Source organism: Seriola aureovittata, chromosome 16 (genome assembly GCF_021018895.1).
Source record: "Seriola aureovittata isolate HTS-2021-v1 ecotype China chromosome 16, ASM2101889v1, whole genome shotgun sequence".
NCBI classification, from domain to species: Eukaryota; Metazoa; Chordata; class Actinopteri; order Carangiformes; family Carangidae; genus Seriola; species Seriola aureovittata.
Window position 1 is genome coordinate 20,725,947 of NC_079379.1, and position 27,692 is coordinate 20,753,638.

At 41.1% G+C, this 27,692-nt stretch overlaps 1 protein-coding gene across 2 annotated transcripts; it reads left to right on the forward strand.

Annotated features, from left to right (window-relative positions):
• The first annotated feature begins 1,328 nt into the window (after positions 1 to 1,328).
• On the forward strand, positions 1,329 to 25,900 carry fndc5b (fibronectin type III domain containing 5b). 2 transcript variants are annotated; one of them, XM_056399181.1, is made up of 6 exons: positions 1,519 to 1,741; positions 5,041 to 5,159; positions 7,131 to 7,329; positions 12,341 to 12,430; positions 16,871 to 17,063; positions 18,022 to 25,900. In XM_056399181.1, the coding sequence occupies exons 1-5, from the start codon at positions 1,666 to 1,668 to the stop codon at positions 17,008 to 17,010; spliced, it is 624 nt and encodes a 207-aa protein (XP_056255156.1). In that variant the 5' UTR covers positions 1,519 to 1,665; the 3' UTR covers positions 17,011 to 17,063; positions 18,022 to 25,900. The 2 variants fall into 2 exon arrangements, with proteins under 2 accessions (XP_056255155.1, XP_056255156.1); XM_056399180.1 differs by lacking the exons at positions 12,341 to 12,430; positions 16,871 to 17,063; positions 18,022 to 25,900 and adding exons at positions 1,329 to 1,426; positions 7,974 to 10,576 and having other exon boundaries at positions 1,524 to 1,741.
• Positions 25,901 to 27,692: the final 1,792 nt, after the last annotated feature.

Genomic DNA, 27,692 nt, shown 5'->3' on the forward strand with positions numbered 1-27,692 from the left:
AATCCATGTGTGAGGAGGACTTGGATGTCAGTTTCACTGAGGGGAAATTGAGTTCATTCATCCTTTTTCTGTGACAAACATGAAATCATCTGGTGCTAAATTCTCCACCAAATTTATTTGAAAAGTAAGACTCCATGAAATTTATCCAGAGATAATCCTGGTAATAGCCCAGGCATTGTTAATTCACATGCATGATTTTATTGGCCAGACATTTTATAGTGCTGAAATGAAAGTCACCTGTGTTTATCATCTCATTTACATTCTACACGTATATTTATGTCCTAATATCCATATTTTATACATGTCTCAGCCAGATGAATACTAATTATACTCACTCATATCTCTGACCAGTGATGGGTCCACACATTTGTTCATGGCAAAATGTATTAAAAAAAAGATCTGTTTATGATTTCAAAAGCAATTTGCATGAAGTTGAGGAACATGAGAGACAAACTTAAAGGACAAAAAAGAGATTTGTAGTCTCTGATGAGTTACTTTCTGGGACTTTATACAGCTCCAGAGCCACAGAGGACATTATACAACATGGTACCTCTTATGCCAAGTAAACTGACCTTCATGACACATTTAAAGTGTCCTTTTAAATGATCCACTATCACAAGTGGAGAGTTTCTCTTAACGCACACTCCACTTTCACTTGGTTTTGTAACCACTGGACATAACATGACTTAAAGTGGACTGAAGACTGAAAGTACTTCTTGTCACGTTATTTTTGTGTTGTAAATTCATCAACTTGGCCAACATAGTCAGGTAAGGCTATGACATAGCTAAACACCACAGCTTTCATGTCTAGGGCTTATACACTGATTTTCATTTTAAGTATCAATTAATCTGTTGTTTTTCTCTTTATTAAAAATTAATTGTTATAAAAACAGGAAACTGTGAAAATGTCCATCACAACTTGTCAGACCAACAATCCAAAACCTACAGATATGCTTTAATAAAAGAGAGAGGAGCAGCAAATCCTCATGTTGAGGAATCTAGAATCAGTTATCATTTATCAATTTGTCAAAATGTCTGTCAAACAACTAATCAATTAATCGACTAATCATATGAGCACTATTAACACCACTTAAGTATATATATATATATATATATGGTTTGGCCAATATTTCTCTAAGTGGGTAAGGATTGCTGCAGGTGTGTGTGTGTGTGTGTGTGTGTGTGTGTGTGTGAGAGAGAGAGAGAGAGAGAGAGCGAGAGAGAGAGAGAGAGAGAGAGAGCGAGAGAGAGAGTCATTAGCTGTGGCTGCACGTTGCACTCTGCAGCACTTGCGCACTCCTTTTACGCTCTGCTCACCTCCGCGCGTAGTAAAAGCCTCTCCACGCCGCCGCTCCGTCACCAGCAGCGGGACTGAAAGTCTGAGGGCCGTCGCTGTGGCTCCAGCGGCACCGACATCCCGCACACGGTATAGAACAGCTCCCCTCCCCTCCCCTCCCCTTCACTTCCCTACCTCCCTCCCTCCCTCCCTCCCTCCTCTGACTGTTGTTGCGCCTCTGCTGCAGCGTCCAAGTTCAGGTGAGCCTTAGTCTCCGGGACAACAAGTCCCCTTTCCGGCACCGACCGGGATGCTCACTCCCACCCGTTAAATGGGATGTTATAAATGGGCTGCGCAGGATGTGAAGCTCCGCTAGAAGAAGCAGGAGGATGGCAAAACCAGGCTTGTCTGCGGCGGTGCTGCTGCTCCTGCTGGGCTTCCTCTCGGTGTCCTCCGTTAACGCCGGTGAGTTTTACCACAGGTTGAAGAGGGATTATCACGAGTAAACAAGGTGATGATGATGCACTAGCTGATCAAACACATGCTGCTGTGTAGTATCAGTGTGTTTGGACCACAGCTGTCTAATGTGATGCATGTAGTCTATTACAGAGTAGCAGGTCCCTTTGGAAAGCCACCTGACATGACACATTGTTATGGATGTGTTTGCATGTGCCGGTATTTTTTGCGTGCATCAGCATCAACATTTGCATCAGCCAGGTAGAAACAATAAGCTTTGTAATGCCAAACATGGCTGACACAATTTAGTCTCCTACTGTATCAAGACTTAGGGCTTTATAAGCCAAGTTTTTCTCCCTATAGTTTGGAGTATATTTCTATTTTGAAAGAAGGATCATCTTTGTTGTACTGTGTGATTGGTTCAAGAAAGCTGTCAATTTCTAAGGGAAATACACTGGAAAAATGTGCACATAATTTAAGAAAATAAAATTTTAAAAGTCAATCAAAGACCAAGTAAGTGGACCAAACAAGATGTATGATGTCACCTTGGCCTCTGGAAAAATATGTTGATGTCGATTTCCAGTATTTACTGACATTTTTCAGCATTGACTAATTGAGAAAATAATCTTTAGTTGCATCCTTAAAGTGTGCAGCCCTGCTTTGAAACTTCAGCTTCGCCATCCACTGATGTCCTGAAGGGCTATGAAATGAGATTAAAAAAAAAGAAGAGTTATTCCTATTCTAAGCCCCGTGCCCAGCATAGCTTCTAATCATATATCATGCATGTTGGATATAGTACCTCATCTATCTTTCATGATATTGCATATTTTTAACCTGCAGCGGTTTATAGTCCACAAGAATGTTCATCTCAGGCGCAGGATCTTAATGTTGTTACATTGGATCTGGATGATAAGCTGAGAGATGACAGATAGTCCTTTGAAAAGCCCAAATCTTGGTGATATGATCATGTGGGATTTATCTCAGCCTCTAGAGATTTGATATTTGGCTTCCTGAGGCTGGAGATGAATGTAGCGTTAAGAGGGAGTTTTGTAATTCTGCAGCCAGCTTTTGGCATTTTTGGCAGCAAACAGCTTAAGAATGGATGGGAATCCCTCTCTGCTATTTTATTGTTTGTGTATGTGTGTGTGTGCGTGTGGTTGTGTATGTGTGTGTGTATGTGTGAGCGCTGGAAGATAAACAGCGGAAAAAACAGCTAGTCAAACAGGGAGTCATAGTTATGTATCACACACGTACTTGAACAAACACCACACATCTACTCTGCATCAGCAAACACACACAGAGCCTTTGGGAGCCACTGAGAGAGTTTGTCGCCCACCAAAAAAAAAAAAAAAAAAGTATTTCACCAGCACCATGTAACACTCCAGTTTTCTCTGCTGTGCTCTGAGGATTGTGTTCGCATTGAGCAGACAAGGAGAGAACAAAGAGAAAAGGAGAGTCCGCTCTCATTTGACTCTCCGAACAAGTCTCCGACTGGAGGTTCAATATTTGCAGAGATGTGAGACAATGTGACAATCTAATTTGCTATAAGTGACAGACTGCAATCTCTGCTGGTAATCTGGCGGGTAAACAGAGAGGGAGAGAAAGAGCACTGTACTGTAATCGTATCACACAGACACACACACTTTTAAATGGAGTGGGAAAGGTCACGGCTGGAGACGAGGGTGAACATAAGAGCAGCGTTAAAGCGCGGCTTGGCGACTTTTGAAGGACGTAATAGCATTATCTTTCATAAGAAATGAAATGCTGCCTTGCTCAACTCGACACTCGGGCTTTTTGCAGCTACAGCCTCACTTGGTCTCGCATGAGCAGTAGTCATGGTGGCTAACGTGAGCTAATGCTAACAAACCTCAGATAGATTCGGTCTCTTTTTATTCGAAATTTGAAATACCATTTGAACAAAAGTAAGACAAATGTATAATGTAGAAATTCATAGCTTATAAGAACAGCAGGACTTTGGTAAAAAACTACTGTCATTCTTAGTAAGCTAGGCGTTGTAGCGATTGTTTTGCTTTGTTGGCACAAAATGGATGAAACTAGCAAGCTGCACCGAGCGGATAATGACACCAAACCATCTTAAAGTAATGTCCAGACTTAGGTTCTTTGAATTTGACAGTCCAGGTGGAAAAATTGTGGACAAAGGTGTTGGGCTATTAAGCAGCAGAGGCACTTTTACATAGTTTACGATTTGTTTTCAATTGTTCTAAATTCTTTTTTGACTTTATGACCCTTCTCTTTTTGTTTTACTGTTACACTACGTTTTAGCATTTACCAAGATGCAAATTTTACATTTTCTTTCCCAGCATTCCCCTGGTGGAATAAAAGTTGTGTTAGGGGAGAAACTAATTTAAATAAACTGAAATATGTGCTTGTCCATTGGGAGTATTTATAGCAGAGAATAGATAAATGTACGTTTCAGTGCTAATCCTCCGTGTGTGTGTGTGTGTGTGTGTGTGTCTTGTCAAGGTCTTCTGCGATCAGAGCCAGGTCTGTATTTCCCATGAGTCTGACTTGTAAAAACGACGTCAGAGTCAGACCTTGACACTGTACTAGAACACACACATGCCTACTCACACACACACGCACGCACACACACACACACACACACACCAATGAAACTCTGTGCTCCCTTAACAGGTAATGAGGGAAGAAACTTAAGCGAGAATGTAATTTAATCCATCATAGTTAATCTCCTGACAAACAAGTGCATTGCATTCTGGGGTGTGAGATTTTTATCCCAAACATTAACATCAATTGTCAGCATGACAGAGGAAATACATCCTCATGAGTCACACTTTAATGAGATGTGCGTGGGAGACAGGACTCACTCCTGAGAGAAAAAGGTAAAGATGGGAAGAAAGTGTGTGTTTGTGTGTGTGTGTGTGTGTGTGTGTGTGTAAGAGAGAGAGAGAGAGAGGGAGAGAGAGAAACATCACGACAAAGACAGATGAGAAAGAACGCCTTTTCAAGGGAAACACCAAGAGATTTGTGTGTGGTTAATTAGGCCTGGTATTAATGAAAGGAAGAAGATTAATTTGTGGGAGAATAAGAGAAGATCTTAGGGAAGGCGGGGCGAGAGAGCAAGAGAGTTCAAAGAGAGAGAGTGATGGAGAGGGCAAGATGTGTGTTCAGGTCGACACAGGAGCATCTGTTGTGTGTATTACAAGACTTAAAGACAAAATATTCATGACCTGCCTCTTCTTATTTGTTTCCTGTGGCCATGGTGATTATGTGTGTGTGCATGTGTGTGTGTGTGTGTGTGTACGTGTGTGTGTGTGTGTGTGTGTCAGACACCCTGCTGTCAGCTCCGCTCAATGTGACCATCAGGGAGCTTGAGGTCAACTCCGCCGTGGTCACATGGGAAATCTTGGAGGGGGACCCCGTCATCGGATTCGCCATCACCCAACAGGTATACGTCCGTGTATGTCATGTCCTTCACGCGAGTGTGTGCAGGGAGAGAGAGAGAGAAGGTGACAAGTTTGGACAGATCAGAGTTTCTCAAACTGCGGGGAGCGAGATATGAGCCAAAGACACTTGAGGTGAAAAGGACGATGCCTGACGGTGAATCTAAAAATAAGAGGTATTTAGTTACTGTGGTTTGGCGTGCTGATTGGCTCACCTTAGCAACTGTGGCATGGCACACAGTTTATGGAGACAATTAAGGAACCTTAAAACCCTAAGCTGTAATTCGCATTAAAAATCTCACCCCCTCTTGGACTCATTACTCAGTCCAATCTTAACAAATAGTTTTAGGTTCAGCGTGGCCTCTGAGAATATCATCATTTTTTACATCTACAACAAATGAATGTTTATAAATCTGCTTAGAAATCATTAAAAAAAACACTCCTCATAACTCCAGGACTCACCTGAGAATCATCACATTACATCAGTTTTCTTCAACATCAAAGTAATCCAGTGATATTCTCTTTACATCCATGGGTACATTGCAAACAGGAACTGTTAATAGCTGATTTGACTTAATAATAATAATAATAATAATAATAATCTGCCAAAATGTAAATAAATATAGGCTGAAAAACCAGGGTGGTCCACAGCACAACTTCCTGAATCCACTGAAATGTTATATTTCCTGTTTACATCCTCAAAAGCATTGTGGTAATTGTAGTTCCAGTACCACTCAAATACACTAATCAAGCACTTTATTAGGAACCCCTGTACACCTGCTTATTGATGCAACTATCCAATCAGCCAATCATGCAACAGCAGTGCAATAGAAACAGTATTGTGATGTGGTAGAACAGGAGATTGGCAGCATGAATGTGCATCTGCAGAAATGATGTGACGCAATCACAACAACATGGAGCAGAATCTCAGAGGAAAGTTTCCAGCGTCTTGTGGAAACAATGCCACAAAGAACTGAGAGAGGCTGTTTTGAGAGCAAAAGAAGGAAGTACCCAGTATACCCAGTGGTGTTCCTAATAAAGTGCTCAGTGAGTGTATAAGTAAAGAAAAACAGCAGGAGTGACAACATCCATTAATATTTTTTGACGTTATTAAAGCTCAGAATGTCCCATCAAAATGGGGCAGGGGGGCTTTTTTGTTAGTGGGAGGGCCCACAGTGTCACACACTCGCTGATTTACATAAATAGACAAAGTCAAATTTTTGTAGCCAAGTAGTTGTAGATGCTTTTCAACTGTACATTTTGTCAATGTGTTTTAATAGGTTAAGAAATTCTCAACTTTAATTGCCTGGTAAATAAAAGCGCCCCTGAGGAGACTTGCCCTTGATCTAACAGGAACCAATTGACCTGAGCAAACAGTCTTAGCTGGATAATAATGTACATTTCAAGCAGAGCGCACATGGTCAGAGAAGCGCTCTTCTTTAAGCTTAATTACATTTCTGGAAAAAAAAAAAACATTGCACGCATTTGCACCACATCAACCCGAACCAGAGGGCAGAGTTTTCACACGAGGGATCATCAGCAGGAAAATCTGACTTTGCCACCAGAAATCTGCATTTGCTAAAAACATGCACTCAGTACATTTCTGCTAACAAGTAGAAACGCTCTTTTGTTTTGCCTTGAGGGAGCAAGGTAAAGCTGAGCCTGTGACTTCAGTTCAGGTGATACAGGGTTTTCATGGCAGATATTGTTGTTTGTGCCTATTTTTACGTCAAAGAAATCGCAAATAGTAAGTGGTTGCCCCAGAATTTTCTTCTTGGCAAAACCCACTATAATGTATGGTTTAAAAATATCAGACAGTGACCCGATGTGTCAGTTTAACCCTGACCTGTGAGTTCTCTGCTGAGGTGCTGCCAAAATACAAAGAATTTCCCCGCAGGGATCAATGAAGTATCACATTACACTGACCCTGTTCTCTCTTCTCCTGCTCGTCGCCCCCCCCCCCCCCCCGTCTGAAGAAGAAGGATGTTCGCATGCTGAGGTTCATCCAGGAGGTGAACACCACCACGCGCTCCTGTGCACTGTGGGATCTGGATGAAGACACCGAGTACATCGTCCACGTTCAGAGCATTAGCATGGGAGGCAGCAGCCCACCCAGTCAGCCCGTCCTCTTCCGAACGCCCAAAGAGTCGGAGAAGATGGCGTCAAAGAGTCCAGGTGAGGGACTCATTTTTTAAAAACAGTTTATCTGACAATCTGGGAATTTATCGGCGTTTACTTTGTTTGTAAAGTCTGGGTGTAAACCTATTTTTTGTACTTACTTATTGGAACACTGGAGCGTAATTAGCAGCTCGTTTTAGCCGTTTCTCTCTTCACTATTACTGGAGGCCTTTTCTGAGATGTCTAACCACTGTGATCAAGTCATATGTTACTTTTCAACCACACAGACATTGTACGGTGAAAATCATCATCAAAAGCTGGAAAAGATGAATGTTACACACACGTAATGAGATTTTACTTCTGCTGCAAACACACTCGTATGGGTCGACCATTAAAATTCATTATATGCAAGAACACACAAATGTAAGTATAAGAGTAAACAAACATCTTTTTTTTTCCCCCCTTGCTGACACACACAAACCTACGCACACATCTACACATGCAGGTACGTGCGTACAGAGATTTCAAAAAGCAGCTTTTGAACAGAAACAATAACACAGCAGAGGACTAATGTTCGGTGTATTTTTTATCACGACAAAGAACAAGGTTATGTGATAGTTGAATACAAAGAAAACAGCGCATTCACCATCTTTGTGAGACCCACATCCCATACAATGTATTGTTCTCATTCTCAAATGCAGAGGATGCTGTTATCTGGAACGGCTTGCAGTACTTCCAATTTTATCACGTCCGACCCAGTTACGCTGCCAAGAGCGGCTGCTTCAGAGGGACACAGCAAACGCTAAACGCTCATCAGCAGCAAGTTGATAAGAGGAGGAGAGTGGGGATATTAGGGAACAGTGTATTCCCTAGAAACACCCTCATGTGGGAGCTTGTTGTAGTCCCTGTGAGTGTTCAAGCCAGATATGCACTGTACATCTTAACAAGTTACTTTTGCAGTATTGAAGCCACAATCCAGGTAAATTTTCATTTGTAAATGAATGTCTAAACTCTCCATTCTTTCACAGCACATGTGCATCTTAGTTATTCCTGACACAATATGGGTCCTTGATATCAGGCAGATATACAGAAGCAGGCTTCCCATTTCTACCAGACCGTTAATTTTTGCCAGCGGACTTGATGAAACTGTAGCTGCCAGATTTCTGCTGCGTCCACACTAGGTTTTTGGTTTTAAAACGCATTACGCCTGGCATCCACACTACTCTTGGAGTTTTGCAGCCCCTAAAACGGAGACTTTAGAAAGCGCTGCAGACCCCGTTTGTGTTCCACTCCAGGGTTGCATTGCAGTGTGGACAGAGATCTTTGGAATGAGGATGTAGACACAGGTTCGCTCCCTGTCTTGTTGGTCACGACTAGAGCGGTGATGCAATTCACAAGCGTTACTGACCTTGTTGTTGTTTGCTAGCAGCTGTTGTCCACTTAAATTCTGCATTGTAACACTACAACTGTCTTTGCTGTTCCTCATCTGCAGTATTTTCTGCAGCTAATCTACTGCAGAGTAGACAACACATTCCCAGTGTACGTGAATGTTCATGTGAAATGTGTTTTCAGGTGTGATAGTGGAGATTAATATGGAGCTGAAACAGTCATCTGGACAGTTATCGTTTTCGTTTTTAAAACACTGTTTTAAAAGCAGTTAAACAAACTATAGTGATTCAATGAATGTTCAGTTTATAAGTTTGATGTTTAACTCAGGCGTTGACAGATGCTACAACTGAGCAGACGACAAAAAAGAAGTCACAAATTAAATGTCACTAGAGAAGTAGTTACAGCCCAGGACACAGAGTTTGATTGACAAGTGCAAAAATGCCACAGTGATTAGAAATGGGTTTTTTTTAATTAAATTTCTTTATATCAGGGACCAAAATACAAAATACATTAATCTAAAAAGAAGGAGAGATACTTTGTACCAGATTTAGCTACTAGCTAATTTCTTCCTGCAGTCCCTGGACAAGGGAAGGAAACAATAGAACACGGGGAAAAACCTAAGGCAACATCCTATTCATAACCATGCAGACACACACACACACACACACACACACACACACAATCACATACTTTATAGGAACAAACACATAACAGAATATAGATGTCAAAATATATACATATACATACAAAACATTTTTTTAACTTCTTGAAAGAACTAAAGATGGAGACACTTGATTTAAAAAAAAAAAAATAAATAAAATAATAGTAAAACTATTTAACACTTTTGACTGTTGTCTTTAATTTTAATTAAAAATAATTTTTTTTTAAGATTTTAAGACTTAGTATTACAGAAAAATATTTGTTACCATAGTTAAATTTTGTGTATGTGAGGTCACATGACTTTGGCGTTTAGGCGCACACTTTGTCTTGATGTTGAGGGGGCTGACTCGTTTTGTTTGCCACGACTTTGATGGAAGTTCCCTGGGTGCAAATTGTGTGTGTGTGTGTGTGTGTGTGTGTGTGTGTGTGTGTCTGTGTTAGTGGAAGCTTTCATTAGCTGTCCTGATTAAATCTCTCAGCCATTACTGCCTTCCTCCCCTTCTAAGCGGGTATTAATCAGCCTGACACCATTTAGTATCTGCAGGCGCAATGCAACACAACACACATCCTGTCTGTGTTTCCGTCTGTCTGTTCGTCTGTTCATCTTTCTTCCCGCCGATGGCAAAAGTCCTGAGTGCACTGAAGTTTTCATTACGGTGTGAAATCTTTTGGTGGCAAGTGTTGAGGTATAAGGTTTTATTATCGGTCATTACGTTACACAGGGAGATGCAAAATCTGCAGTTTTTCTAAATCAATCCTTAACGGCGGTAAAATATTACAGAGCACTGCTCACTGTCGGAACTGTTTCGACCTTTAATTCATCACTGACAGTCCACCGAGCGCCATGCAGCAACATTCGCAGTTACACACATTCACACACATTCACACACAGCGTAGACAAGAAGATACAAGGATCTGATAATTTGATTGCAACCTGATTAAAGCTGCTTTGATTATTGCAGCTGCCGTGAACAGTAAACACTGTAACAAGCTTATCTGACTTTTATTAGGGAATAACTTGTAACCTGATTTACAGAGCTGCTTTGTCTGGCAGCCGTTCAAACCGCTCTTTTGTATAAATGCAGCTTGGTGTGTTTTTTATTGCTATTTTGATTCTGCACACATGGTTCAAAGGTCACAAGGTGGACTGAAAGCAATGTAATGCGTGTAATGTAATGTAATGTAATGTAATGTATACCTGCACCTATTATGAAGATGTTTTGTAAACCCATGATGCACCAAATGATAAACACCAATTCCCTATGTGTTCTTTCCATTATTGTATGTCACTAGTGTCGTGTTTCTTATCGACTGACGCAGGTAATAACTGGACTATCACACAATTTAGGTTCCTGTGGAAGTCAGATTACTGCAAATCATGTAAAGGTTTTAAAGGTCCCATATTGTATAAGTGAGATTTCCATGTCTTGTTTAATTCTAAAGCAGGTCTAGGTTCTATTTTAGTACTGTGAAAGTGTCAAATGAACATATCAAATGCACACAATCCTTATTCAGAACAAGAGCCTTAAAATGAGCCGTCAGGACTTCTGTAACTTTGTGATGTCACAACGAAGCAGTCACTGCCCAGTCTTTACCTGAAATCTGCTATATTTCTGCTATAGAGCTCAGAGCCTCTCCTCTGATTGGCTGTTACCAGAGCTCCAGAGAGAAGCCATAGAGAGGAGATGTAAAACTACACTGAGATGGTTTTTGGTTCTTAAAACCACAAATATATCTTCTTGTGCATGTCAACACTTCAAATAAAACCTGAAAAGTGTAAAATATGGGACCTTTAATCAATATAGTCGTAAAAGTAAAGTAAAAGTAAAAGTATTTCCCAGGTCCAGCTTCTCCAATATGAGGATCTACAATAAACATTAAAATTAAAAGGCGTCACCTTAGATCCTGCAAAACATTTTTTCTTTCTATTTTCTATTTATCTTCTGATATTTTACTATAGAAAAAAATTAAAAAACTGCAAATGAATTCATAATTAAAATAATCAATTTAAGAATCAACTTAAGAATGTATATAAGGTAGAATACAAGCTGAATAATGCAAGATGGCGACACATGCTCCTACATATACACAGCACTTGCAAAGGTAAGCATTTACCTGGTCTGCTGACTTCATGAAAAAAAAATCAGAGCTCTGGCTTTACAACAGAGACATGTAATCTGCTATTACCAATTTATTAGAGTATAAGCTCCCCTCTGTCAAGCTTGAGGCCTCAGCTTCAGCACAGAGGGATCACCATGGCAACAGGAGACCTGAGAGCAAGTTGGACCAGAGGAGCAGCATTGCCCCTGATTCATCCAGACTCTGACAAGAAAAACTGAGGAGACCGAGCTTAGGGAAAACTCAACCCTCCCTGTAGTTCACATCTACATGTAATTGATCGTATTTCAAAATAAAAGAATGTGTGTAATGCTTAAGTGATTAGTGAAGCCCGACCCCCTTTTACCAGTGTGTGGTCAACCCTTCCTCTGAGAGTATTCACATCACCTCAAAATGCAAGCACAGTCAAATCAGTGACAGTGATGTCTCAGTTCTGTTTGTTCAACCCTTTAGATGTTATACAGGGGGAGGCAGCTGTGGCTGGAGGAGTGAGACACTTGGGAACACCATGGGAAATGGGGTTAGCGTGAGGCCTGCTGAGAGCAAGGGTTTGCAGTGGATTGTATTGAAACCTTTAACCCTGTGATTGGTGTTGCTGCCAGAGTCCTGTCAGAGAAACACAGTGAGTGACGGAGGGTTAAGGATCCGTCCCTCTCCGTCTCTGCGGACCTCTGCTCTCACTTAGCTTTAATTACACTGACCAGAGTGCAGAATTTACACCAGGCGGCCTCTCTGTTCTCCTGTCGCCTCGTTTGATTCCTTTATCTTCCCCTGCAGACTTTCCGGAGTGATGGCAATTTCACATTTGCTCTCTGGGACAATGAATCGCAGTGTACTCAGTGGCACTTTGTTGACTCTGTGTGTGTGTGTGTGTGTGTATATGTGTGTGTTCTCTCTGCAGACGAGGTAACGATGGAGGAGTTTGGTCAGGCCGCCCAGCTGAGGGCCGGAGAACTCATCATCATTGTAGTGGTGCTCATCATGTGGGCAGGTAATACTCGGCTTCAGCATTGCACATTTATCACTGCAGATCTTATAGGAATCCACTTTCTTCAGGGCAAATAAGCTCTCAGACTGAGGTCCTATTAAGAGACACACACACACTGGTGGTGGTGTCATCTCTCTGCGGTGACTATTTTTTGCCCTGCAGTGCTTTTGAAATTATGTAAGGCTCGCCAGCGTGCATTTTGGTTGATGACAACACATCAAATCCAGGTTTCCATTCTGTACACCCATCAACAAAAAGCAGCTATGGAAATGGAAAATAAACTGTGTCAAGAGGCAAGAAGCTATTATAGTAACTTGTCAAAATGGACAGAGATGTGTTTTAGTAAAAGAAAAAAAATTTTTTGAAGTAAGTTTGAGTTGTTTTTTTTTCTGTTGGAGATGTGTTTTAATCATAACAAACATCATTTCAGGGTCTGAGGTCGCACTTTACCTTTAAACTGATCAAACACACTCACACTTGAACATAAGATACATGAAATATAATAAATAAATAGATACATAAACATAAATTCCTTATCCATACCAAACACAGAGGTTGTCGTATGTTGTAGAGCCTGTTAACGTCAAACTAAGAGTGGTCTGATGTTCTCATGGAAAACAGGTTGGTAAATGAAATTCAACGTGTCTGTCATGGACCTAAATCAACAATCCTTTCAAGTTATAAAAAAATAAACTTGAACTAACTTATGAAATATGCACATTGTATTTTATGTGAGCTTATGTGGTGGGCTCTAATTTCTTTTTTTTAATCTTTATTTAATCAGGAAGTCTCTTTGAGATTAAGATCGCTTTTCCAAGAGAGACCTGAGAACAAAAAACAATCACAACAACACAGTCAAGAAAAACAAAGACGGCTCAGTTACATAATACAAGGAACTAAGAAACAAGAAATTAAGAAAAACAATTACAAGAGTCATAAAAAAAAAAAAAAGCATTAGTTAATAAAGCTTTAAAATATCCAAGGGAAATATAAGACCTTACAAATATTTATTTATTTAGTATTTATTTTTATTATTTAAAATAAATGTTGAGGGCCGAGCAAAATACGGGAGTTTTGGTGAGAGAAACTACAAAAGGGGACGTTGCTGGGAGATTAGCTTGAAATACAGGAGACTCCGGGAACAAATCCAAGTGTTGGCAGGTATGAGTCACTTGAGTTTCTGTTGACCTCACACTGATTAAATGTAATTAATTAGAGTAACCTGGAATAGCGAAGTCTATCAGTAAAGTCAGTGCCTCGTTTACTCCCAAAAAACCACTGTAACACCCTTCCCATGTAGATATATGAAATTAAGTGAATCTGCTCGGCGTATTAGCACAATGGATGGGCCCTTGGGTACAGTTTGAAATTTAATGGCGCTAATACTTCTACTTCTACTAATACTTCCTCTACTGATTTCTATTCTTACAACCTTTGCTCTCTTGTTCTGCAACTAAAATTTACTGGCAGTGCCTCCAATAAGATATAAGAATAATAAGTTTCTTTCTCTCTGGTGTCTCAAGTCTATAAACCCTTCAATACGGTCATTACCAAAACATGAATTACCCATGATGACATATAACACAATAAGTATACTGTTATTTATTAATCCTCCATAACCTCTCTATAACTTAAAGTGTCTTTTAACTTTTCTGTTACCTCTAATTAGGAGTCCTTAGGGGGCCCACACTCTCACTCTGCAACTTAAACCAAAATTTAAATAAAACATGTAGAAGCCATGGAAACTGTAATGGCACAAGCAATAAACCAAAAGCCACATGCAAGTTTCGTGGGAATACTCAGAGGGGTAGATGAAGGGAATCGGAGCAATGGACGTCCAGCAGTGAGCAGAAGAAACAGTGGCAACGGTCCACAGCAGCACACCAGCATGAGAGAAGCAGCTCCCCATGGTGGTCCAGTTTCCTAATGTCGTCCTCACAATCACAAATATCCGTCTCCTGATTCACATTAATCAGCTAATCAACAGGTCTACTCGCTATTTCAGGGCAACCGAGCAGCAGCTTGTCTGAACCATAGCAAGGAAAAAGATTGACTAAGACCGACAGATTATGCTGCTAACCGAGTTAGACGGCGAGGCTGACTGCACATGCTGGCTCATGTACAAACTATGCTCCAATCTTCAAACTCTTAAACCTTTTTAAAACTTTTCTAAACCTTTAAACCTTGTACAGATTAAACACCAATATATGCGTCAAAGGGAAATTTTGCCTACCCTTCAGAAATATCTGACAGCTTTCACTTTTACTTCTTCCCAGCTGCAGAAACTCTGACTCACACATTATAATGACAACATATTGATGTCAACAAAAAACACGGCGTCGGTCACTTGCTGCTACTCAATCATAGAAACTGCTGCTCGGTTACAGAGGGAGAACTTGGCTTTCTGTTTAAAATTACTTTTACACTGATGGAATAATTTATGGGCAACCACACTTCACATAGCCGGAGTGTAGAAAATGACTAGGTCACTTTTTCATCATCACATACAAAGTCGTTGCATCTGTACAATAGTTTTTCAAGCTGAAAGAATATGGATGCGTCTTATTTAACCCTCCCAGTCATTAGCTCTTTGTTGCAGATATCTGTTTGTGCATCTCATCACTGTTTTACAGCTGCACACAGCTATAAATACTCCTCTCTAACCCACTTTACCAAGTGTAATGAGATATAAATATGGCCCAAATACTGTATATGGCATATAGGAACAGCAAAAGGCAAGCTCTCCCTCACCAATTACCCATGAGAGGACACGAGGCTGAGCGAGAGACAGGGAGATTCAAAGGGAGTTGGAGAGGGAGCTGGGGGGGGGAACTGAGCAATTGTGTCTCAAGAAAAGAAAAAAAGGAGAGCAGGATGGTGGGAAAAAAAACAGAAAGTGAAGGAGGCGAATTGTGTTTTTCAGCTTTTAATTGGGCCTATGGGGCATGCTGCGGGGATATCACAGTGAGATATCCCATCAAGCCCTTTGGTATTGCAGCGATCATATGAGCAGGGGCTGACATAAGCAGAACAGCTGAGACTGAAGCCCGATCAGGCCAGATTCAACCCTCCACACACTCCTCCACCGTCATGAATTATTCTCTTTCTCCTTTTTTCGTGCTCGTTCTCTATCTCTCTTCGCATCTGTCTCTCCTCTCTGCCATATTTTTAATCTTTTCCACTGAAGGCGGGCTTCACATGGCTATCTCAACATCAAGTTCATATCTACAACCGCACATTTCACCGTATCCATGTCTCTCTTTCTCTCAGTTGAAATCTGTCTGCTTTATTGACGCATCAGAGGATAGCTGCTGAGTCGGCCCTTATCAGCAGGGTTATGTTAAAATAAATGATATACCCTTTTTAAACCACAGTTAGTGCGTGTAAGCAGGTTTTTGAAACCTGGGTTAAATGTGGATTGATTCCTTTCACATCGCCAGAACAGTTTGCCTTTCTGTTCGGACTGAGGGGACACACACACACACACACACACACACACACATACACACACACACACACACACACACACACACACAGATTCAAACAGTGAGCTGTTAGCTGTCCTGCAGACTGGTAACATGGACCCAACACGTGTCATCCGTGGGTTGGTGCTCCTGTAAGTGTCAGAGACTCTTTGGTTGGTGATTGTGTGTTTTTTTAACTTATTGAGCGCAGCCCCGAGCGCAGCACACTCTCAGCGGAGGGTGTAGCCGCTGTGTTTCTGGTTTAACAGCACCGTGCTGGGCGGGTGATAGGTCTGTTTACAGTGTTTGTCACAGCACAGAAAAAGGGGAAAAAATTAGCGTTAGGTGTCTGGTTTACATCACTGATGATTGCAGCCGGAGTCGAAAAATACCCGTGATTACCCGAGTCATTTGACCTGGGAGTGAATGCCGATCGTACCCTTTCACATTAACAACAAAGGCCAGATGTCTGCGGGTTTTTTGCCCATCGTAAAAGGTGCAATAGTCAATATAAGATATAAGCAAATCTACATTTGAAAATATATGATAAATGCAAGCAGCACAGAACTAACAGCCTTCCATGTAACCAACTTACACTCCAATCCAATCCTTGAATGAATAGAAGATTGACAGCACTCATATTTGTATTTGTATGGTAAAAATGAGGCTAACAATAGTAAGCAGTTAGCCTAGCTTAGCATTAAGACTGCCTTCTGTCCTCAAAAAGACGAACCGTTACTTTAGTTCAACTTCAAGTGATGTGCTTTGACTATAATTAATTGTCTGACGATACAGAGAGCTAATAAAACACCTAAATCAACCGTGACGTGACGTGACATTCAGAAATATTCCCACTGAAATGTCCTGATTGACCTCTGACCTCACCATGATGGAGAGCAAAGAAAAACTAAATGAAAAAGTAATTTCATCAGCTGTTTTCACTCTAACAAAAATAATTTCCATGTCTTTCTTTCTTTAGGGGTGATTGCCCTGTTTTGTCGTCAGTATGACATCATTAAAGACAATGAGCCCAACAACAACAAGGACAAAGCCAAGAACTCCTCAGAGTGCAGTACTCCTGAGCACCCACAGGGGGGGCTGCTGCGCACCAACGTCTAAGACCAGCCCTGCATCGCCTTCTGCAATAACCAACCCCTTGAACCTCAGGACAGGTGAGGAACAGGAAGTCTTTACTGACTTAATACCTCATACTAATTGTTCTATAATTGTTGTATGTGTGACATTTTTTCCAATCGATCATTTGCTGTCACGGCTCAGGTTTAGAGAGGACTCAATAGCACAACTCAGACTCTGGTGAAAGTTCAAAAGAGTTCACTCTGCAGGCAGAAGCAGGCAAGGACAAACGGGCGGGCAGATTAACCAGGCAGAGGGAAGCAAGCAAAGAGCTAAAACGGGCAGCTAGTCAAAAACAGACAAGAGAGGCTGGAAAGCTACAGTGTGAAGAGCACAATAGACAATCTGACAGGAAACGAGTGGAAATCGGATGCTATAAATACTAAAAGCTGATTCAGGAGTCAGGTGGCTGAAAAGTGGGAGAGTCGAGATTACTGCAAGGACAAGGACTTCCATTTCTCTTCAGCCTCTGCCTTTTAGCAATATATCATGTATGTCAAGAGAATGTAATGTCAAGTGTATACTTAAAAGCCATTCGCAGGCTTCTTCTTTTATAATGAGTCAGCTGGAAACATTAATAAGTGAACAAGAGAGTTTTCAGACAACGCAGAGATGCAGATTTAACTAGCTATCTGATATAATCTGCTCATTTCCGCCAGCAGAAATGAGAAACCCTGCTTTTGTCTACCTCTGTATGAAATCACAGACCCATTGTTTCAAATATTGCAAATAATTTCAAGGGGTAAATCTGCCAACGTTATCATTGTAAACCAATGGAAAGTTTGACAGGTGTAGCTACAGTAGGTATGGGGATCAGGGCTTTGTGAAGAGTCTATTAAAAATGAGGGGGGGGGGGGGGAATCAATTTTTACACATAACAAAACAAACACCATCGTTATAGACCTCTGACCTAGCGAGACTCTTTGCTTCCAGTCCTGTCCTGAACTGTCACTCTCCTTTGCCTCTCATCAAGTACAGTAACTCTGTGTCTTCCAGACCCTGAGACCAACAGAAAGCCATTCTCAGACACCATCATACTGAAGAACAGATTAACCATCACAGAAACTCTGCTTGACACAATGAAGAACTCTTGAAATACAACGGACACCAATCTGAACTTGTAGAATCACAGGCTGCCGACGGTCAAACAGAAGAGGACGAAACCATTTTCACTTTTGTTGTTGACCAAAACTGGACTGTAGCCGGACTTTGTGTGGACACATAGACACGAGACATAAAATGGCTGCCGGTCAAAGCACCAGAGGGGATTGTTTGTTGTTTCTTCTTGACGAGAATTGCTTGATTCATACGTTCTGGTTAACTCTTCATCAGTGGCATCAAATCCCAGGAGTGGATCATCAAACATGAACGTCTGAGTGATTTTCTTTTTTTTCGAACTTCAGGTTTGTATCACTGGTCAGAGATATGGCAGAAATGTAGTCTGCCTCACAGGAACAGCTGGTCCTTTAGGTCCAGGTATCAGTCAGCACACAACAAAACAAGCTAAGCTCTGTTTTAAAACCAAGGACTTTCTCTTTTTCTATCTGTCCATCTGTCATCACCTCCTTTCTGTCGTAACTGCAGCCCTCTGTGTAGCAGCTCATCTCTCTCCCCGTGTCAGCGTCTCTCTAATAAGCACATTGCCGTTTGGTGCTCCTCCTATTGTGATTGTTTGAGCTCTCACAATCCCGGTCTTGATTACAGTATTGTTTTGATACCGGGTTACACATATTGTACATTGAGTCTTGTCTGCCGCCTTTCTCTCTCTCTTTGTGTCATCAGTTAAGTGATGCATCTGTTTTTCTATTTCCTCTCTGAACTGGAACCTTAAGGCCCTTGTCAGTGCGGGTACAAGATCTTTTTTGTGTTTTTCAGCGCCCCATATTTCGCTCATATGAATTGCTGTGCTCATGCTCGTGTCTGAATACAGCCATGATTGAGACAAAGTTCAAGGATTGACAAGGCAATCTCTCATTAAAGTAAAGTGGTGTCTGACTTCAAATCATAATTTTACAGCAACTTTCAGGTTTGAAATCCAGAAATTAACATTAGTGTCAAACTTTATAAAAAAAAAAAATAAAAAAAACTGGCATGGCTGAAAAAAAAACTGATTTAGGTTCGTATTAAGGTTTATTGTTCGTCACGCATACTCAGCGCCATATGGTGTCTGTGGTCTGCTGCAGGATGTGCAGGGAATAAGGATGGAGATATGCAGGGGCATCATTCCTAATGAAATGTATATACAGGGCAAAGTTTGGCTGAGTTTCCGCTACGGTTTGGCTGAAGACCAGCAGAGATGCCAGGCTGTAAAGCTGCACAGCTGATCCATTCAGCTGCGTGGCTGAATCCTGTTTTGAAATGCAAACCATATTCAGTCAGACCCCCTTTTTTGCAAGGTCATTAACATGCATCCTAAGCACTTACAACCATCGTGGAATAGAGAGAAAATGCATTATATCTAGGTGTAAATACATTTAAGATGTGATCATCCAAACTGCCAGCATTATGTAGAACCTTCACAGTCTGCTAATACCAGGAACATGTATGATATGTTTGTATTGGCGTCTTATGTCATTGTGCTCATTTTTAAAAAGAACGGCCAGTTGTTCAGGTACAGTGCACAGCACAGTATACGACTCAAATTTGAAAAATATGGTGTGTTCCACCTTTAAAGCAGTTTGGCAGTCCGACAGTATAATAAATGTAATGTCTACATTTATAACTAGGTGTAACAATAAAAAACAGCCTGTTTGTTTTTATGTAGGTGCACCATCCAGAAGACGGGGGTGGGTCAAGCATCATTTAAAAAGGTCCAACATTTGTTGGTTAAAGCTTTAGAAGGCTCAGCATTTCAGATTTGCCTGCGTCTTTGTTTCATAAACATATCTTTAACTGACATTTAATGGAAGTTAATGACAGTGGTTTTCTATCTTTTTCATGTCTCCCCTCAGAAGCCAAAAATAAAAAGAAAATCAAAGCCCCTACCTCTGACCCAGAAAAAAAGATTTTATTTTTATCAATCATTAACAAAATCGGTGAACTACAATACAGACTACAGTTGAAGCTGTTTCCAGTAAATTACTCAGCAACAACTGGGCTTGAGATGAGTGCCACAGACAGGCTAGGGAAGTCAGAAAGTACTGAGAGACAGACTACCACATTGTTGGTTTTGGTATTATCATGGGATTTATTGACAAAAAAGAAAAAATATGAAATTATGACAGTCTAATTCTTTAATGCAAAACTAAATGAATAGACGAATCAACGAGGAAAATCATTATTATTTGCAGCCCTAGTTCTAAAGCACACCCGGACATCCTACCATTAAAGGAGAAATCATAGTCTACATATTCATAACCTTCTCACTTATTCAGTTACCACTTCATCAAGGGTTTTATGAGAAGGAGCAAAGGGCCATCAGAGTTATCCTGCTAAAGATAAAGCTTCATTATCTTCTTAGGGGCTTCCTGTTCAATTATGATGTGTTATCCACATAATTACAAATATATTGGACCCCAGCCTCTGGATACCAACACTCGCCAGTTGAGTTCACTAAAAAGTCAGGAAAACGCTGCAGAGCTGAACTCAGCAGAGTTGCAGCCATATTAGGAGATAATGAGTGAATGTCTGAATGTCTGGCTGGTTGAGATGACTGCTAATCAGCTCCACACGCACACACACATACACATACACACACACACACAGACACAGACACGCTCACACATGCTGGATTTAAATACTGCCTTGCGTATTTAAATGCCGTGCTGACAGAGACAGCCATTACTTTCTCATCTCAATCATCAGTTCTGCGAGAACAGCGATCCCTCGCCCTGCCATCCATCTTTCACCCTCTCTCCTTCCTTTATCAGCCTCCCTCTTTCCTTCTCTATCTCCAGCCACCCTCATCCGCCGTCATTCTCCCATTTATGACTTTCCCCTCACTTTCTATCCCTCCGTCGCAATGCTCTCTTTCTCATATATCACGCCACCCTTCCTCGTTTCTCCCCTTCACCAGTCTTCTCCTCTCTCCCCCTCCCACCCCTCCTCCAGCTTCCCTCTCCCCTGTTTCTCATTATATCCACTCTCAGACTCCCGTTAGCCACCTTCTCTCTATCCGCATCAGCTCTCCTCTCTCTCTCATTCAGCCCCGGCCCACTGCCTATCCCTCGCTCCTCTGCTCATTTATCACCTTTTCGTCTCAGACTGGCTGGGTTGGACACTTTACCTGGTAAACAAGTGAGGCGAAATAGAGGGAGGGAGGGAGGAACAGAATGGAGGAATCAATGAAAGAGGAGAGCTCAGAGGAAAAGGAGACATAGGTAAAGAAAAGAAGAACTATAACATTTTAAAAAAAGCACATGTGGTATCAAAGTGTCATGAGAGCGATACTCTTACGACACCTTACGATGAATACTGCTACGCAGTTAACGAGGATGGTGGGTGGCTCCAAGAGGAAAAGTGTGTATAATGGATTACACTGTGTGATTATCTAATATAATATAAGATGCAAATGTTAGCATGTCCAGCTTACTACCAGAAGTAACCAAGCGTTGCTTCCACGGCCAAGGAGCATGTGATTAATTTGCTTGGCTACATTATTTTGTGGGGTTACAGATGTAAAAAAAAAAAAAAAAAAAAAAGCCTGTTCAGGACAAGCACATTAGCTGTGTAGTATTTCTGCACTGTGGTGTAGCTGGTCCTGGATGAGAGTTTAGGTTAATGTTAGTGGCTGTGTCCTGTTCTTTATTAGATCCAGGGGAAATTTTCTCCTGCAACGTTAAGAGTGAAAACGTACTGTTCAAAAATACGAACGGAAGTACAGACGCTAAGCAGCGACAGAGTTATGTAGTCTTGCATTTTGTCCTTATTATACTTGTATTACATAATACTACTTAATCCTAGGAGCTCTACACTGCAATACAAGATTACTGTATTTTTATTTCTATGCTTTCTACGTGAATCATCAGCTGTTTTTTGGTGGGAGATGTAGCTTTAGCCTCAGCCTGTTAGCACGATATCATGTTATTGCGCTTATGTGCATATTCAAGAGTTCTCGTTTTAAACCGAGTCAGCGGGAAACATTAAGAAGTCAGAGACAGCATTTTTCACCAACTCATAGGGATGACGTTTAGCTTGCTATCTACAGTTGACATTACCTGCTACCATCAAGTATTTTTAGCTGCCAAAAAAAATGACCAAAACTGACCGAGAAATCATGTGATACAAACAAACACAAAACATAACAAAAGCTCCTGATGAAAGTTACATGATAATAGAAAAAAAGCAATAATGAAATGAACGGTAACATAACACGTCCTGAAAATGTCCATCCCTGCTGACCTTTGGTGCTTTAACCTTGCTGCAGTGATGTACAGGTGTACTGCAAGACACTGTGACATCACTGGGGGTGGGTGTGGTCACAGGTGAATCATTCTCTAAACTTTCAGTCACAGACAGTAATGAAACTCTGTTTTTCACTCGGCGGTAAATTATTTTTAACGTAGGATGAAGGTAAAAAAAAATCCAAATTCATTCAGGCAGCACCAGCCTCTCAAACCATAAAAAAGGATGTAAAACAAGTGTGTCTTGAAAGAAGAGAGATTAAAAGTAAGACAGCGTAGAATGAATAATGACTCCAGTGTTGTGGTGGTCTCTTAACTCAAGCTGGTCGTAGACAGGAACCACCTGACAAGCGAGAAAGTCAAAGAAAGTGTTTTTCACCTGCACACAAACAAAGAGACTAAAAGAGTAGACTCGAGAATTATTTTTGAAGCATATGACACTTTAGAAGTGATGACAGAAGTGGGGCATCATGGTTGAACACAGCCGAATTAAAGAAAAAGAGGGTCCAACAAGATAGACAGTGGAAATTTGAATTTCAAACTTTTTCAAGGGAAGTTTTGCTGGTTGCATCTGAGGAAGTGGAAAAGACTCCACTCCCCTTTTCCCGCTTTGTCGTCACTGTGTTTCTTCTCTTTCTGTCCCAAAAAGGAGAAGAGAAGAAGAATTCTCGTTGCACAGACGTTGGCATGAAAACACTCATTAAAGGCCTACATACACTCTCCTTTCCATTCTTCAACTTGATTATTTATAGCAGTAATTTAAAGTAGCCTGCTTCTGTTTTCTGAAGGGGCCAGTATACGCTGTCAGAACTGTTTGTCAGACGGTCGGATAGCTTTGGAATAAAAAACCCCCCACACACCTTTCCCACGTCAGATTCGGAGGGTAACTCCCCGAAACAGACTGATCTGACATTCAGACCTACTTCACACAGTAATTGGCCAGCGGTGCAGAGGAGAGAGTCTCTCTTCTTTCATTCCTCAAACACCTATTTCTGTCACCTTTCACGTGAACAACCGAGTGCAGCAGTCTTCAAGGGGAGACCGTCTGAAAAGGTGCGTCGCTATGTTGTCTGCAGCCTCTCTGTGAAGGCTGGCTGTTCACTCCGCCTTCAAGGAGAGCTAGTTCTGATCGAGCACTTATTACAGTGTTTGCATTTTAAAGAAACAGTCGACAAATGTGGGGAATCTGCTGGTTTACTGTCAGATTCAGGCAGATGTGAATGAGGCACGTAGTTTCCCTTTGCTTACAGTACTTGCTGAAAGTGATGTTGTTGGCAGGACTTCACGTCACTCGCTCCTTTTCTCTTAGGGCACACACACACACACACACACACACACATACAATAAAACGAGACAATAAAATCAGCTAACATGAGCACATCTTTGTTTTGATGATGATCTGAGGTGAAACAGAGCAATATTTTTACCTGACGGATTTAACTATTTCATTTCATTATGCTGGTCAACGTTAGTGGCTGCATCCTCTCTTGCCTTCGGTAATCAGAATAACTTTTTTCTCTCATTGTGATTGTGATTGATCAAATGAATTTTTTTTTTTCTAAATTTCTCATTGAACTGGGAGCATGGGGGGTAAACATGATCTGAATCACTGATTATAAATCTGATAAAGTGGGTGATAAAAGTGCAAATGTGCTTTGTAACTGTAATAGCACTGAACCTAAAGTTACCTACACTGGAGCACACATACACACGTAAACACACACACACACACACAGAAACACACACACTTAAACACTCACTCATGCACCAAGTCCATTCTCCGGCTGGCTGCAGTCCAAACTGAAACATTTGGGGGAAGCAGCAGAAGGCAGGTCTGGCCCAGACAGCTCTGTCTCTGTCTATCTGAGGCTGCAGGAGGCGACTCAACAGCTGCTCAAGGTGAACGTCAAATGAGGCATGTGTGAATATGGAGCCTGAGACCAACACAGACCTAAAGACAGACACAGAGAGCGAGAGAGAGAGCGCGAGAGAGAGAGGGAAGGAAGGAAGGGAGGATGAGTCAGATAATAAATAAAGCTGGGAGTGACAGACTCAGAGGGAGAGAGATCATGACACCCAGTGGGGTTTGCAGTGTCAAAGCTCCAAGTTCATTCCAGTACGGTGAGATATTTGAATGTTAACAGGGGTGTCAGTCGGGTGGCAAAGTCTGGTCACGAAGGTTTAGGATTCAACATTGGAGCAAATATGAAATGAATAATTTGGAAACCATACAGGTTCTTAAAGCACTACAAAATGGCCATATAATATCTGATCAATTATCAATCATTGCTCCACATTGTGTGCATGCTGATTCTGGCAGCAAATGATATTTGCTGCAGGAAAATGAAACATAATTTTTTAGGTTCTTAACACGCTTGGATTTTTCAAGTTAACAAGTGCTTGTTCATTCTCGCTCCAGAGTAAGATGTTTGTATGAATGTTTTAAAGCCCTCAATAAGATTTAAGTAATCTTGATATAAGAAATATTCCAATAGTGCAGTTTGTTCCACTACAACACCATGAGCTTCTCAGTAACCCCAGCCTTAAACCAAACTTCTGGTTGCATAATCTTCCCGTGCCGACACAAGGCCACCTTCTAGTCAAAGCCATCCCATTCATTCCCACTGGTTTGGCTGTAATGTAGATGACCAGACAAGTGACTATTGAGAATCTTGAATTATTACCCTAAGGTCCCGCACATAGTAAAGAATGGGACTGTTTACTTATGGCATATATTTGTACTTTATGTCGAAGCAAATAACCAAGAAGCATGGATTTACAGCAGAATAATGGAGTCGGTGTTTTATGTACAATCATGTCTGTGTTGTCCATTTTGATGTTCATGGGATAAAACCTGTTCATGAGGGCTAGCATGACTCTGCTATCGTTCAGATCCATGGTATATACACTAACAGTTAAAGGTTTTTTTAGAACACCTTCATTTTTCCAGTTTTTGTTGAAAGTTAAGAAATCGGTTCACTTACAGTTTTCCTGTAGCAGTTAATGCAAACAGTTCCTACAGATGTCCTCACTTTGTGTTGATTACTTACAGTCCCTCTGTTTGTACAAAGGCAGTGTTGGAAGGGTCTGATGCATTATTAGGACAATACTGTACTACTTCCTGTAGTAAAGTATTGTCCTATGTTGATATCAGAAAGATAAGTAACTAAGGAAGAACTTCTGCAACTATATTCGTTTGCCATTGGAGAAAGAGCATCACAGTGAGTTCAGCTGCTGGATGAGTCACAAATTTAGATTCAGTTTAGTTCAACAAGAAGATCCCATGATTCCTTGTTTTTAAAATCTGTTTATATATATATAAACAGATTTTATATATATGTTTAAAATTGTTTATTTGTTCTACGCTTTAATTTCAGAAACATTGAATTATGTAAATTTAAATAACAGCTGGAACAATTGAGGTGTTCTAAAAACCTTTGACCGGTAGTTTATATATATACTATTTCTATGAAAATATAAATGTCTAATTATGTATTAACACAGAAAAGAAATAAAATATTTTCAATGCACCATTTATGTGTCCTGGTGTTTACTGTACGTTCATTTGGCAAAAGAGATGCTAATATGTTCTTAAAAGTGTTTAGACCATTAGGAGATGCAGAAACTCAAACACTCTTGCTCACTTTGTCCGTCGTGTACAGTGCACACAGCAGAATACACATGGTAGGTTCCTAATATATTAGCAGGTGCCCCCAATACCAACCAGTTAGTCTATGCAAGAACCATGTGCCCACAGTTGCTGTTTGTCAAATTAGTTTTTAATGATTTAATTAAAAAAAACAAACATTTATTCAGGAATATTTGTCATACCCTGAAGTTACTCAAGAAAGGAGGAAATTCGTTTAGCTTAGCATAAAGTCTGGAAGTTGGAAACAGCTAGCTACTGCTGGCTCTGTCCAAAGTTAAGAAATATGTCACTAACACTTCTAAAGATGATATTGTGATTTCGTCTTGCATGTTCCCAAGCCAGTTTGCACACAGTTGCTGCTGGTCCATATTTGATTTTAATCAAAGACTGAAACTGGCCCCACGTATCAGCCTACACCTATATCACTTTGTTGTTTGGTGAGAGCGGATGCTATCTCTCTGAATGCTAATGAAGGGTGTGGGTGGCCAAAGGTGGCCTCAAGCATATGCGGCGTGACAAGGTTAGATTGCGATGGATGTGGTCCAGGCCTTCGCACTCAAGGCTGGTTTATGAGGCTGGATCAGCAGGCGCCGTGCATCAATATAACAACCTCAAACACACACACACACACACACACACACACACACACACACACACACACACACACACACACACACACACACACACACACACACACACACACACACACACACACACACAGTCACTCCCACCCATCCTGGGCATCTTGTGGAACCGAAAACATAAATTAGACTGGGGCTCCAGAGAGTGCACAACCGCAGGTGTTCACACACTTAGGCCCACATACACACATGAGCTAATGGTGTTATGTCAAATAAAATGGTGATACCTGCTTCATAATGAATGGGGTAAACAGTGGTGGCAGATGATGACTCAGTAGATTGTCAGAAGAGGCTGATGGAGCCTAATGAGCCAAACACTTCTGTTCTTGTTTCTAGCCTTGGATGGCAGGAAGTTTAGTTGGTGAGAGTCTGATGTCACGTGGACGTCAAGAATGAAGACAAGGAAATAAAGACACATGCACATAGAGGGACAAACAATCATCCCTCTCCATCAATAGGCCTTTAAACTTAGCTCCATTCCTTTTCCAAGTCTTTATAGTCCCCTTGATCTCTGCCTCTCTCTCTCTCTCTGCACTCAGTGCTGTTATCTGAATATCCAGATGGAGGAACAATGCAAAATTAATGTCACCATTTCTCCACCCAACTGCTCCAATACATTACCGCTGGCAGGTCACATTATGCACAAAATTTATTAGATATGTGAATTAACAGTGGCATCGATTGCAGCCACCGTAGATTAATCTTCTGTGAAGCTAAAGCTATGGATTAGTCTGCTTAAATGTTTATTTGAAGCTGAGCCAGTTTTGCTGCAGTGCTTGTCTCAGCTTTACAATAACACTGAGCACACACCAGTGACATTGTTTGTGCAATCATGTGTGGACATGACATATCCCCTGTATACCCTCTTCAACCCCTGCAACTGTTTGTTTACCCATGAGATTTTGCTGAACAGTGAAAGCCAGAAACTTCTGTCCATGCCACTTTCTGCCTGTGGGCTTTATGTTTACAATGAACAGGGTTTCCTCTGTGCACAGTGGGGCCTAAGTGCGTGTTGTTAGATCTTGTTAGCTACAA

Coding starts and splice junctions, on each gene's coding strand:
- fndc5b (XM_056399180.1), top strand. CDS start 1,666: ATGGCAAAACCAGGCTTGTCTGCGGCGGTGCTGCTGCTCCTGCTGGGC. Junction 1,742..5,040: donor GGTGTCCTCCGTTAACGCCG/GTGAGTTTTACC, acceptor TGTGTGTGTCAG/ACACCCTGCTGTCAGCTCCG. Junction 7,330..7,973: donor GATGGCGTCAAAGAGTCCAG/GTGAGGGACTCA, acceptor TCTCAAATGCAG/AGGATGCTGTTATCTGGAAC.